Source organism: Microcebus murinus, chromosome 1 (assembly GCF_040939455.1).
Source record: "Microcebus murinus isolate Inina chromosome 1, M.murinus_Inina_mat1.0, whole genome shotgun sequence".
NCBI classification, from domain to species: domain Eukaryota; kingdom Metazoa; phylum Chordata; class Mammalia; order Primates; family Cheirogaleidae; genus Microcebus; species Microcebus murinus.
The window spans coordinates 472,145-484,870 of NC_134104.1; the positions used below are offsets into that span (position 1 = coordinate 472,145).

At 66.3% G+C, this 12,726-nt stretch overlaps 1 protein-coding gene across 1 annotated transcript; it reads left to right on the forward strand.

Moving 5' to 3' along the window:
* Window positions 1-1,088: 1,088 nt before the first annotated feature.
* FTCD (formimidoyltransferase cyclodeaminase) lies at window positions 1,089-12,313 on the forward strand. Its single transcript, XM_012780065.3, has 14 exons — window positions 1,089-1,243; window positions 1,913-2,096; window positions 2,761-2,889; window positions 3,441-3,529; window positions 3,664-3,843; window positions 5,060-5,197; window positions 5,323-5,454; window positions 6,187-6,248; window positions 6,509-6,638; window positions 6,942-7,103; window positions 10,685-10,728; window positions 10,889-11,027; window positions 11,803-11,898; window positions 12,033-12,313. Exons 1-14 carry the CDS (start codon window positions 1,190-1,192, stop codon window positions 12,117-12,119), a joined length of 1,626 nt encoding a protein of 541 aa, XP_012635519.3. The 5' UTR covers window positions 1,089-1,189; the 3' UTR covers window positions 12,120-12,313.
* Window positions 12,314-12,726: the final 413 nt, after the last annotated feature.

Here is a 12,726-nt window from a genome sequence, read left to right on the forward strand (position 1 = left end):
GGCGCTTAACCACGGGCAGGGACTGTCTCCCAGCGCTGCGGGCGGACGTCCGAGGCCAGAGCAGCAGGGCTGGCCCCACAGGCCGTCCCTCTGCGTGTCCGTCCTCAGTGCCACTTACAGGGCGCCGGGCGGATTGGGTCACAGCCACCCGGTGACCTATTTTACCTTGATCACCCGTCTCCAAGTCCAGGCACGTGCTCAAGTGCTGGGGCTCAGGGCTTCAGTGCAGGATTTTTGGGGGATGCGTTCAGCCCACACAGACCCATCCTCCCCTCCCATCCTCCAGACGTGGCCCGGCTGGGGGGCTCTGTGTGCTCCAAGTCACTGGGCCCCTCCCTGGTCCCAGGCGCCCAGAGTGGCCACAGGAGGTGGGGTCCCCAAGGCCCACATGGCTGCAGGTCCGAGATCCGGGCGCTCCTTGCCCGGGCCCGAGGTCACACCCAGCACTGCCGGGCGGGCTCTCAGGAGGAGTCTTCGGGACGAGAAGGCCCTTGGCGGTGGGCAGAGCTGGACTCCAGGGCCAGGGAGGCCACGTGGCCTGTGGCCCCACTTAGAACGATTACCTTCCATGGGCCGTGGTGGAGCCTCTGGACAGCAGTGGGCCTTCTGAGCGAGGCCCTGGTGCCGAGAACCTCTTGGGGAGCCTCCGCGTCGGGGCGCAAGAGCCAGGAGAGCAGGGTGTCCTCAGGGATCCCTGGCAGCCCACACTTACACCTCGTCCACATGCACACGCACCCTGCAACACGCGATCTCAGTCACACACAGGAGTGCCACGGGCACCCTGCCCCACGCACACACCCGCCCCGCACGCCTCCCGCCTGCCTGGGCCCCGCACGCCTCCCGCCTGCCTGGGCTGACCTCACCATGCGCGGCTTCACACCCCATCTCAAGGCCCTGAGGGCTGCATGCAGGGTCACACGCAGGGTCACACGCAGGGTGGCCTGGTGGCCCTGGGCTGCACAGGGCCTCCCGGAGTCCCTGCCAGGTCCCTCATGCTTGCTCCTTCCCGGGGGCCGCCCCCCAGCCGGTGGAGCCGCCCACCTGAGCCCCGTCTGTCCGTCCTGCCTGCTCTGCACTGGGACTGCTGGTTAATGAGAAGCCTGTAGGGAGGTGCCGCGGCACATAAAGCCCCGTCCCCAGCTGCTTCCCTCTGCCTGCCCAAGAGGAGCCTGCGGATCCGGCGCCAGCCATGTCCCAGCTGGTGGAGTGTGTCCCCAACTTCTCGGAGGGGAACAGCCAGGAGGTGAGGCCCCCACGGGGCTGCAGGGGCAGCTGAGGGGCTCGGCCGAGGAGGAGGGAGTGTGGTGGTGGGGAGGACTCCCCCATGGAGCCACTTCCTGTTGGTCCCAGGGACCAGGGAACAAGCCCAGGTGGAGGGGACTGACCGGGGTGGGTGGGACGCCGCCGGTGCCGGGAGGGACTGCAGGGCTGGTGGGGGGCCCAGGAATCTCTCGGGGGCTTCCAGTGGAGGTTGGGTGGGCCTCTTGGCCTCGGTGCTCTCCTCTGAAAACGGCCCATCGAGGACCCCCCCAAAGGCTGAGGGCAAGTCCCCCAAGTGTGTGGCCCCCACACTGTTGAGCCGTCCTCTGTCCGGAAGGTTCCAGGCCCTCCGGGCCCCTCCCCCACCCTGGCCCTCTGCCCCCCTGTGTGGGGGCTGGGCCTGGCGCCATGGCCTTGGCCTGTGCCCCTTCTCCGAGCGGCCACCCCGGGTGGTCCCTCCTGAGGGCTCCGCCTGCCGCCTTCCCTGGCGGCCCGCGTGTGGCCCTGTGGCCGTGAGGGCCTGTGGCGTGGTGACCGGGCTGGGGGCTTGCGCTCCGTGGGGCTCCCAGGTCTGTGCGGCGTGGGCTGCAGCCACCTCCAGAGCCCCTCTCTCGATGGGGACGCTCAGGCGTGGGCCGGGCTGTGTCCCCAGGTCATCGACGCCATCGCCCAGGCCATCTCCCAGACGCCGGGCTGCGCGCTGCTGGATGTGGACGCCGGCCCCTCCACCAACCGCACCGTCTACACCTTTGTGGGGCCGCCGGACCGCGTGGTGGAGGGGGCGCTCAGCGCCGCCCGGGTGGCCGCGCGGCTCATCGACATGAGCCGGCACCGAGGTGGGGCTGGGCCGGGTGGCCTGACTCTTGTCCAGGGTGCTGGGGACGGGAGGGCCGGGACGGGGCTGGGCTGTGCTGCCCGCAGGGCTGCCCAGGTGTGGCTGCTGTGGCTTCTCACGGCGACCTCCGTGGCCAGGTGGGGGCCTCCCCACACCCAGCCAGTCTCTGAGCAGGTCTCTGGGGGGAGGGCGCCCGGAGACACAGTCAAATACCAGCGGGGGCGGGCAGAGTCAAAGGTCGGTGGACAGAACAGCACCGGTTCTGGGCGGTGCAGGCTGCGCAGGCGGGGGGCTGGGCAGCCGGTCACCTGGGGGGCTCACCCGGGGCTGGGTCTGACCACGGCAGAGGCATCGCCAGCCACAAGGTGCTGTGAGTGCAGTCTGGGCTCTCCGCTGCCAGGGGAGGAGCGGGGCGGTGGACTCAGCCCACACCGGCCGCCTCCAGCCCGGCCAGGGCGCCCTGAGAGCCGAGCGCCCAGCCAGGCGCCTCTGCATGCCGCCGCGAGGACGGTCCCCAGATGCCCACGGAGGATGCTGCTGTGCTGGGGGGCTGGGCTGCTGCCAGCGCGGGGTGGGGGGGCCCCGGCCGGCCCCTCCCTGGCGCAGTGAGAGCAGCCAGGGCTGGGAGGACAGGGGAGCTGGCGCCCACCATGCTCCGCCCGCAGGGGAGCACCCGCGCATGGGGGCCCTGGACGTCTGCCCCTTCGTCCCCGTGCGGGGCGTCGGCATGGACGAGTGCGTGCTGTGCGCGGAGGCCTTCGGCCAGCGGCTGGCGGAGGAGCTGCACGTGCCAGGTGTGTTCCCCGGCCCCGCCCTGAAACACCTGCAATCTCTGAAGTAGAACAGTTTGGCTTTGGAAAATTAACTAAGTCAAGAAAACGACACGAATCATATGGAGACCAGCTGGGGAAAGTGTGTCCACCCGTGGGGGCTGGCGGGAGGGTGAGAACGAGTTTCCCCACACCCCCGCCATCCCCTGGAGAAATCCAGTCTCGGCCACTAGGGCCACACACGCTCAGGTGTGAGGCAGGGACAGCTGAGCAGCCACGGCTACCGTCCAGCAGGGCTGGGGCTTTCGGCGGGTTTTGTTCTTTTCTCTGTTCCTCCTTCTGCGGTTACGTTTAGCACACAGAGAAAACACGTTTTAAACACAGACTCGAGCATCCTGCCATCAGCGTCCCCCACGTTTGGTCCCAACCCTCCCAGAGTGGCCTTTTCAGGGGCATCCGGGAGGGAGTGGGGAACCGGCCACACTGCCGCCTGCCAGGGAGCCGGCGCCACGGGGGTCTGTCCCCAGCTGTCCCCAGGGTGTCCCCAGGGTCAGCCTCGCGCGGTCCCCTTGCAGTGTTCCTGTACGGAGAGGCGGCGCGGACCGCCAGCCGCCGGAGCCTGCCTGCCATCCGGGCGGGGGAGTACGAGGCCCTCCCCGAGAAGGTGCGCCCGCGGTGGGGTCTGGGGTGGGCCCTGCCCTTCTCCTGGCAGGGTGGGTGGGCCTGGGCCCTCCCCAGACCCCAGTGGGGGCTGCCCCTCCCGCTCGGGACCCCTCACCTGGGCAAACTTCCCTGCAGCTCAAGCAGGCCGAGTGGGCGCCTGACTTTGGCCCCAGTTCCTTCGTCCCCAGCTGGGGGGCGACCGCCACCGGGGCACGGCAGTTCCTCATCGCATTCAACGTCAACCTGCTGAGCACCAAGGAGCAGGCCCACCGCATCGCCCTCAACCTGCGGGAGCAGGGCCGTGGGCAGGACCAGGTGAGCAGGGGCAGGGCCAGGGGAGCAGGGGCAGAGCAGTTGGCAGGGCCAGGTGAGGAGTGGCAGGGCCAGGTGAGCAGGGCCAGGGCCAGGTGAGCAGGGGCAGGGCCATGGGCAGGACCAGGTGAGCAAGGGGCAGGGCCAGGTGAGCAGGGGCAGGGCCAGGTGAGCAGGGGCAGGGCCATGGGCAGGACCAGGTGAGCAAGGGGCAGAGCCATGGGCAGGACCAGGTGAGCAAGGGCAGGGCGGTGGGCAGGGTCAGGTGAGTAGAGGCAGGGCCAGGTGAGTAGGGGCAGGGCCAGGTAAGCAGGGCCAGGGCCAGGTGAGCAGGGGCAGGGCCATGGGCAGGACCAGATGAGCAAGGGCAGGGCAGTGGGCAGGGCCAGGTGATCAGGGGCAGGGCCAGGTGAGCAGGGACAGGGTGAGGAGGCTGGGCCAGAGGAGCAGGGGCAGGGCCATGGGCTGGGCCAGGTGAGCAGGGGGGTGGTGCTGGGTGCTGACCCCCTAACACCCCTAGGGGCCCTCAGGAGAGGGTCGGAGGCTGAGCCCCCAAGCAGGCCGGTGGAGCAGGGAGGGTCACTCAGGAGCCTGTGGCGTGGTGTGGACGGGGCACTGGCCTGACAGGGCTCAGCCTCCCACCTGCTGACAGCCTGGCCCCAGTGCCCATGCCTGCAGGAGGGGCCATGAGGGCCTTGACATCTGAGATCGGGGAGCACTTGCTGTGGAGGGGGTTCCCACAGGGGCAGGGCTGGACCTGCTGAGTGCTGCGGCATTTCCACAGGGGTGGGGAGGCAGCTGCTGCCTGAGCCCAGGTCCCCAGCTGTCCCCCTGCTGCCGTAGACTCAGTTGTCTGAAGCACAGCACAAAAGCAAGGTGACCTCCAAATCCTTCCTGTGCTGGGCTGACGGCAGTGGTCAGAGGTCCCCCATGGGGACTCCCAGCAGTCAGGGGCTGAGGGGCATCTCTGGGTGAACAGGTGGGGCCCTGGCTGGCCCCACACATCAGTGTCCGCACGGTCTCTGGGCATCCTGGTGCCCGGCCCTTGGGCCTCAGTTTCCCTGTGGTGGGTGGGGCCTCTCCTGCCCCTCCTCAGCCAGCTGGGGGCGCTGGGGGGAGCAGAGCCACAGAATCGGCAGGCTGACCCTCCAGAGGCCACCCCGGTCACCCTGGCCCACGAGCATCTTGGCTCAGGCTGGGAAACACTTTTCCTCTGCAGCCGGGACGGCTGAAAAAGCTTCAGGCCATCGGCTGGCACCTGGATGAGAAGAACCTGGCTCAGGTGTCCACGAACCTCCTGGACTTTGAGGTCACAGGGCTGCACACGGTCTACGAGGAGACCTGCAGAGAGGCGCAGGCGAGTAGGGCAGCCCCTGCTGCAGGGGGGAGCAGGGCTGTACGGGGAGCAGGGCAGGGGCCCCCCAGGGACGAGCTGGAGCCCCAGCCCGGCCCCCTGTGCCGACGCCACCTGTGCCCCGGCAGGAGCTGAGCCTCCCCGTGGTGGGCTCGCAGCTGGTGGGCCTGGTGCCCCTGAAGGCCTTGCTGGACGCGGCTGCCTTCTACTGCGACAGGGAGAACCTCTTTGTCCTGGAGGAGGAGCACCGCGTCAGGCTGGTGGGCCCGGCTCCCCAGGGAGGGGTGTGGTAGGCGGGCAGCACAGCGGTGGGGGTGGGGAAGCCCGTGTTTCAGGAGCAGGTCTGGGTGGACCCCACCGGTGGCCGGGCCTCCCTCCCCCTCCTCTCCTTGCTCCTTTGTCTCACTGACGATTGCTTGAGCCCAGGAGCTCAAGTCCAGCCTGGGCAACACAGCGAGACCCCGTCTCAAAACACAAAACAAAACAGAAATACACCCTGAACAAACTTGAGAGTACATGGTATCTTCCATCCACTTCCAAGTGATCCAGAAAAATATATAAGAAGTGCCTTTAGGTAAAATTCACTTTTCCGCACCTTCAAGTTTTAGGTTTAGGCGAATCTGGGCCGCTCCCAGACTTTAAGAACTGGAGAGACACTGACGCCCAAACAATTAAAATCTGTCCAAAGAGGCCATTTTCGTTGGCCTCTTTCAACATGGGCAGGGGTGGTGTGGTCTGTGGGGCTAGGATAAGGGTCACCGGTGGGCAGCTCCTGTCCCTGGGCCTCAGTTTCCCCGTGGGTAACTGGGGGAGGGGTGCCTGTGCCCGACATGCTGGCGAGGTAGCCAGGGGCAGGGTCTGCGGGGAGCTCGTGCCAGCCATACCCCCGGACCCCACAAAAAGGCCCAACCTGCTCAGGCAGGGCGGTCCCTGTGGGCTAAGGCGGGACTTTCCTCTGTGGCCGGTGGGCTGAGGCCGTGTCCCCTTTCCAGGTGGTGAACCGGCTGGGCCTGGACTCCCTGTCCGCCTTCCACCCTGAGGAGCGGGTCATCGAGTGAGCCCCGCCCCCGCCCCTCCCCCACACCCCCATCCTCCCACCTCGACCCCGCCCCCCAGCCTTGCTCAGTCCTCGTTGAGCAGGTGCCTGTGCCAAGTCTGGGTCTGAGGAACGGGGGTGGCGGGACGCAGGGAGACCCTGGACAGGCCTCCGCCGCCCTCACTGAGCTCCTGGGGTCACCGCCCGCCCACGGCCCGCTCCGCCCCCGGCGGTGAGCCTAGGAGGACCCCTGTGACCCGCCGCCCCGACCCCCGCAGGTACCTGGTCCCCGACCGGAGGCCGGAGCGGAGCCTGGTGGACAAGTCCCTGTGCGCCTTCATCCGCGACGTGGGCGCGCGCACCGCGGTCCCCGGGGGCGGCTCCGTGGCGGGGGCGGTTGCGGCCCTGGTGAGCGGGGTCGGAGGAAGGGCGCTGGGGAGGGGCGCGACGGGACCCCACTGTGGCGCGACCCCATGCGGGACTCCAATGCGCGGGACCCCAATTTGAGACCCCTATGTGGCGGGACCCCAATGCGTGGGGCCTCACTGCGAAACTCCAAGCGCGGGGCCCCAGTGCGCGGGACCCCCATGCGGGACCCCACTGCAGGAAGACGCAGTGGGGAGTCCCCTGCTGTTGCCTGGGCGCGGGGTACCCGGGCAGCCCGAGCGTCTGGCCCGTGTCCCCCGGCCCCACAGCTCGCCCCTCGCGCAGGGCGCGGCGCTGGGCTCCATGGTCGGCCTGATGACCTACGGGCGCCGCCAGTTCGAGCACCTGGACGCGGCCATGCGGCGCTTGATCCCGCCCTTCCACGCCGCCGCTGCCGAGCTGACCACGCTGGTGGACGCCGACGCTCAGGCCTTCGCCTCCTACCTGGTGAGTGCAGGACGCTGCGAGGGCGCGCCCCCATCCCCGGCCCCACCCTGTGCACAGCGAACCCCGGCCGGGGCCTGAGTGGACGTGGGGCTGCGTGAGCACCGGTAGCTGGAGACCCGGTGGCTGGGGGGCATCTGGCCGCGGTTTGGGCCCCAGTCAGCGCGCCCCCTCTTTGGGCCATTCCGACCCCCCACTCAGGCCGGCAGGGGCTAGGCTCCCCCCCACTCCCCAGTAGCCTGGCTCCGTGGGGCCCTGCACGTTCCGGAGAGGTCAACAGGAACCTCAAAGGAAAGAGGAAAAGCAGGTGGTTAGTGGTCTCGGAGAGGGCAGAGAGGACGGTTCAGCCATAAAACAAAAAAGGAGGCTGGGAATGGAAAGCACACTCAGAATAACCCAGCTCAGGGTTAGCCCAGGGTCCCCAGCCGGGAGCTGCCTCCAGCCCAGCGCAGGGCAGGTGCACAGAGGACCCCAGCTGTCCACAGGTGCCAGACCAGAGAGGGGGCATGGGACAGACAGAGACAGACAGACAGAGACAGACACAGAGACAGAGTGATAAAGAATAAAGAGACACACAGAGACAGAGAAACAGAATGAGACAGAGAGACACAGAGAGACAGAGACAGAAAGACAGAGACAGACACAGAGAGACAGAGAAACAGAGACAACTCAGAGAAACAGAGAAACAGAGACAACACAGAGAGACAGAGACATAGAGACAGACAGAGGGAGACATAGAGAGACAGAGACAGAGAAAGACACAGACACAGAGACAGAGAGACAGAATGAGACAGAGAGACAGAGACCGAGAAGACAGAGGGACAGAGAGCTAGTGGTGTGCCGGAGCCCAGGATCCAGGAACAGGGGCCGAGGAGGCCTCCCCGAGTCTGCGCTGCTGCAGACCTGGGAGCTGCACGGATCGGACGCAGATGGAGGCCAGGAGGCTTCAGGGACGGGCAGCGTCTCCCCAGCGAGGCCGCCTGAGAACGGGAGGCCGCTCCATGGCTGCGCCCCGCACACTCACACGAGAGGACAGACCCGACGGTGACAGCCGGGCCTCCCTGGGTGACGGTGACACCCAGAGTGACCACTAGGACTGAAGCCTTGTCCTGTTGGGAGGGTGGAGACATTTATCACCCTTTTTCAGTCATGTTTTAAACTTTGTTTCATTTACTTTTTTTTTTGAGACAGAGTCTCACTCTGTTGCCCGGGCTGGAGTGAGTGCTGTGGCGTCAGCCTAGCTCACAGCAACTTCAGTCTCCTGGGCTCAAGCAATCCTCCTGCCTCAGCCTCCCGAGTAGCTGGGACTACAGGCATGCGCCACCATGTCCGGCTAATTTTTTCTATATATTTTTAGTTGTCCAGATAATTTCTTTCTTTTTTTTTTTTAGTAGAGATGGGGGTCTCGCTCTTGCTCAGGCTGGTTTCGAACTCCTGACCTCGAGCAATCCTCCCGCCTCAGGCTCCCAGAGTGCTAGGATCACAGGTGTGAGCCACCACGCCCAGCCTACTTGCTTTTTAAAATAGGTACATCTTTCAGGAGGCTCAGAATTCAGACAGGCAGGCGTCTGCGCCCGCGTCTTGTGTGGTCCCCTTGCCCGCGCAGTGGCGTCTGTTCTCTGCCTGGGATGCTCACGACCCCAGCTCTGTCCTTTCTCACACAGACGGCGGCAGACGGGCTCGCGCTTTGCTCCTGCGTTTTCGCACTCGTGACAGAAGGTTTATTTCCTCCCAAGCGAGGGATCCGGTGGAGACTCTTTGCTCCTTTTATCTCAGGTTTCCCTGAGCGCTTTTCCTCCCTGCTTTGCCGGACTTTTCCATGCAGGGAGAGGCAGGCCTCGCTCTCCGTATTCTGGGTTCAGTTTTTCTCCAGTTTGTTTTTCCTTGGACGTCGCTTGTGGTGGCTTCTGACAATCAGGACATTTCATCTTTATGTCGCTGACTGTATTCAGGCGTTCGTTTTGTCTTTTCTGTGTCTCGTGCCCAGCGTGAAGGGCCCCCTAGGCCGGGTGACATGGTCTGGGCTTCCATGGTCTGGTGAGCGTTAGACTTGGAGAGGCACCGAAAGGGAAGGTCAGTTTCAATTTAGATATTTAAAATTTAGGGGCAGCCCTAAAGTCAGAAATTTTCAACGAAATAATAAGGTAAATAATTAGAAAACAAGTAGGAGGTTTGAAAAGTACATACATGAAAATTTAATCAAAAGGCAGGGAAGGAAAACAAAAATGAACAGAAAGGGTGTGTGGTTTAGAGAAAACATGAATAAAACGGCGAGATAGAAGCCACATGTCAATAATCACACACGCACACGCGTGAGTGAGGAAACGCTGACCTGGCCTGGCCTCCCAGAGGCAGCAAGGAGAGAGACTTCTGGAACATTCTTTTTTTTTCCAGCATATAAAGGGGGTACAAATGTTTAGGTTACGTGTGTTGTAGAACATTCTTGTCTTGCACCGAATGCATACGCAATTTCCAGATGGAACGAAAAGCTAGAGCTGTGTTCCTCTCTCACCAAAACCACAAGCCTCGAAGTACGTCACAGAGGCCAAAACTCACGGAGGTGAGCGGTCACGTGGCCACGTGGCAGGCAGACCCGGCTGGGAGCTGCGCGGTTACGCCCCGGCCGGGTCCGCCCCGCCTGCCACGCCATCCCACGCCGCACGCAGCTGCTACAAATCCACACATCCACGTGCAGAGGCCACAGGAGAGGGTGTGCGGCTATGGACGCAGTCGGGAAGGCTCCGCTCGTTACAGGAGCTGCGGGGTGTTTTCGTGCATCAGTCGAGGTTGTTAGAACAAGGGACGGAGCCAGCTCAGTCGGGCTCGGGGGTGTCCTCCTCTCTTCCGTGGCCCAGGGAAGGGTCCGTGGATGGCAACTTTTCAGCACAGATTTGGCTGAATCCTCCAAAACAAGAGCAGGCGCGTCCCCCTGCCCTCGCCGGCCCTGTCCTGTAGGTGGCCGGGGTGGGTGTGGCTGCAGGTGTGGCCAGGTGGCCGGGTGTGGGGACCCGGCGGGGTCACCAGCGGTGGGGACTGAGGCCCGAGCTGGGAAGTCGCAACTTCAAGGGGCCCCGAGGGAGAGGGTGGTGGCCGGGCTGGGGTGGGCCGGGGCGGACCGCGGGGCTTTTGCAGTTTGCTGTTTCTCCTCGAAAAGCCGGTGCTCTCAGGCCCAGACCCGGGGCAGGAGGCTGCCGCGTTATGTTACTTTCAAAGCGACAGGGGCCTGGCGCTGCGGGGAGGCCGCCGAGCACTGCTCTCCTGCAGGCTGTGAGGATTCAGGCACCTCCGGACCCTCAGTCTCCTTATCTGGAAACAAGGGCCCCCCAGGGCGCCGGCCGCCCCCTCCCCACGCCCACACTCCGTCTCTGACCACCTGGGGTTGCGGCCCCACCGGCTACACGAGGGCCGCAGCTCCGGCCCGTTCCCCACGGCGCGTCCACGCCGGGCCTGTGGCCCCTCGACCAGGCGGCCGAGTGGGCAGCGCCAACTGTGCCCCGCACCCCCCAGGCTGTGCTGCCTGGCCTGGGACACAGCCCCCACTCTCGGGCACTTGCCCACTGGCTCTCTGTGTTCTTTTCTGGCAGGAGGCGATGAAGCTGCCCAAGAGCACACCTGAGGAAAGGGACAGGTGAGTCCGGCTGTGGCCAGGGGGCCTCTGTGTCGGGGGAGCTGGCGGCTGGGGTCGCGGCCTCTACCGTCCCCACCCTTTTTCCTGGTGTCCCCTGCTAGGTTCGGGCGGGCGGGGTGCGGGGCGCCAGGCTCTGACCGTCACCGCCCGCCCCTTCCAGGCGAGCCGCCGCCCTGCAGGAGGGGCTGAGGCAGGCGGTCTCCGTGCCCCTGGCGCTGGCGGAGACGGTGGCCCCGCTGTGGCCGGCGCTGCGGGAGCTGGCCCTGAGCGGGAACCTGGGCTGCCGGTCGGACCTGCAGGTACGGCCAGCGGGGGGGACGCCCGCCGCTTGTGGGCCGAGCCGGCCTGGGGACCTTGCCGCCCAGCACCGCTCGGGTGGCCCTGGCCTGCTCCGCGGGACCAGCCGGTCTGAGGTTACACTCCGGCCAGGCAGAGCCCCACTGCCCCACCCAGGCCCCTCACGCCACCCCTGGCCCTGGAAGTGCCGTGGACACAGATGCGTGTCCCCCCGACGGGGTGCCGTGGCCTGGGGCCCGGGATGGCCAGGCAGGACACGGGACGGAGCCCTTGGGCTCTGCGCCCCCCGCAGCCACCCTGAGACCTGGGGAAGGACACCTGCTCTCAGCATCTGGTCCTGAGGCCCCAGAGACGTGTCCCCCCCTCCCCCGGCCTGTCCCCGGGGAGAGGCCCTGGGCGGTGGAAGGGATGCGTGTGTCTCTGGAAGGGTGGGCCCGGCTCCTGGCGTGTTGGAAAACAGCGGGTGCAGCCGCGCCCAGGCCTCCTGGGGGGCAGGCGAAGCCTGCTCAGATAAGAGGGGTTCACGTTCTAAGCTCTATGGCGGATAAATGACAAGTCCCGCTGAGCTTGTCACCAGAGCCAGCTCCCTGTGTGGGCGTGCGGGGCTCCCCGTGTGGAGAATGGAGCCCCCTGCCCCTCAGGTGCCCTGGCCTGGTCCCCCAACCCCTCAGAGGGACCCCAGGCCGCCGCAGTCTGCTAAGCCTTGGCCGACGGCGCCAGTGCTCCCAGGACTCGGCCAGGCCGCGCCATCCTGAGTCCCCTCCCCGGTCTCCCCAGGTGGCGGCCAAAGCCCTGGAGACGGGCGTGTTCGGTGCCTATTTCAACGTGCTCGTCAACCTCAAGGACGTCACTGACTCTGCGTTTAAAGACCAGGTGCGCAGGTGGCGGGCACGGTGCCTGGGGCCTGGGCTCGTGGACGTGGGGCGGCCGGCTGGCTGTGGGCAGCTCGGGTCGAGGTGCCGCCGGACAGGTGCAGGGCGGTGACCGGGCCCCCGTGTGTCCGCCAGGTTCACCGGCGCATCTCCAGCCTCCTGCAGGAAGCCAAGACCCAGGCCGCGCTGGTGCTGGACTCCCTGGAGGCGCGGCGGGAGTGATGCGGCCCGGCTCTGCAGCCCCACGGGCGGGGTGGGGACGCACCTGTCCTGTTGGTTAGGACAGAGCTTGCCTGTGTGGGTCCCAGAGGATGAGAAGGTGGCTGACGGGCTGGGGTGGGCAGGTGGCGGGGCCTGTCCTGCCGGGCTGGGCACTCCTCAGTCACCTGCGGCCGCCATTAAAGTCTCAACACAAACCTGCGTGGTGTGTTTGGGGTTTGGGGCAGGGCTGAGGCCTGAGCCCTGGGCCTTGGGGCAGGGGCAGGGCCCCGCGGTCAGTGGGCTGGCCGTGGGAGCTGGTGGGAACCGGCCAGGTGTGCAGGGAATGGGCCCAGCACTGGGTGGGGCCTGAGCTGGTCACAGGAGCTGGGGGTCCCAGGGGCTAGTGCCATCCTGGGGACGTGAGGCCCTCGGCCCGAGGGGTGGGGGAGGGGGCCCTCTAAGCTGTGCCTGGACAGAGCCCCGTGGGGAAAGGCAGACGCCCAGCGCCAGGCGGAGCTCTGTGCAGGGAAGGGCCACGCAGCTCCTGGGCACGTCCCACCTCCGGCGGGGGCAGCGCCGTCCTGTCCTCCGGCCCCTCCACGGGTCTCCCCCGCCCCAGGCTGCTGCC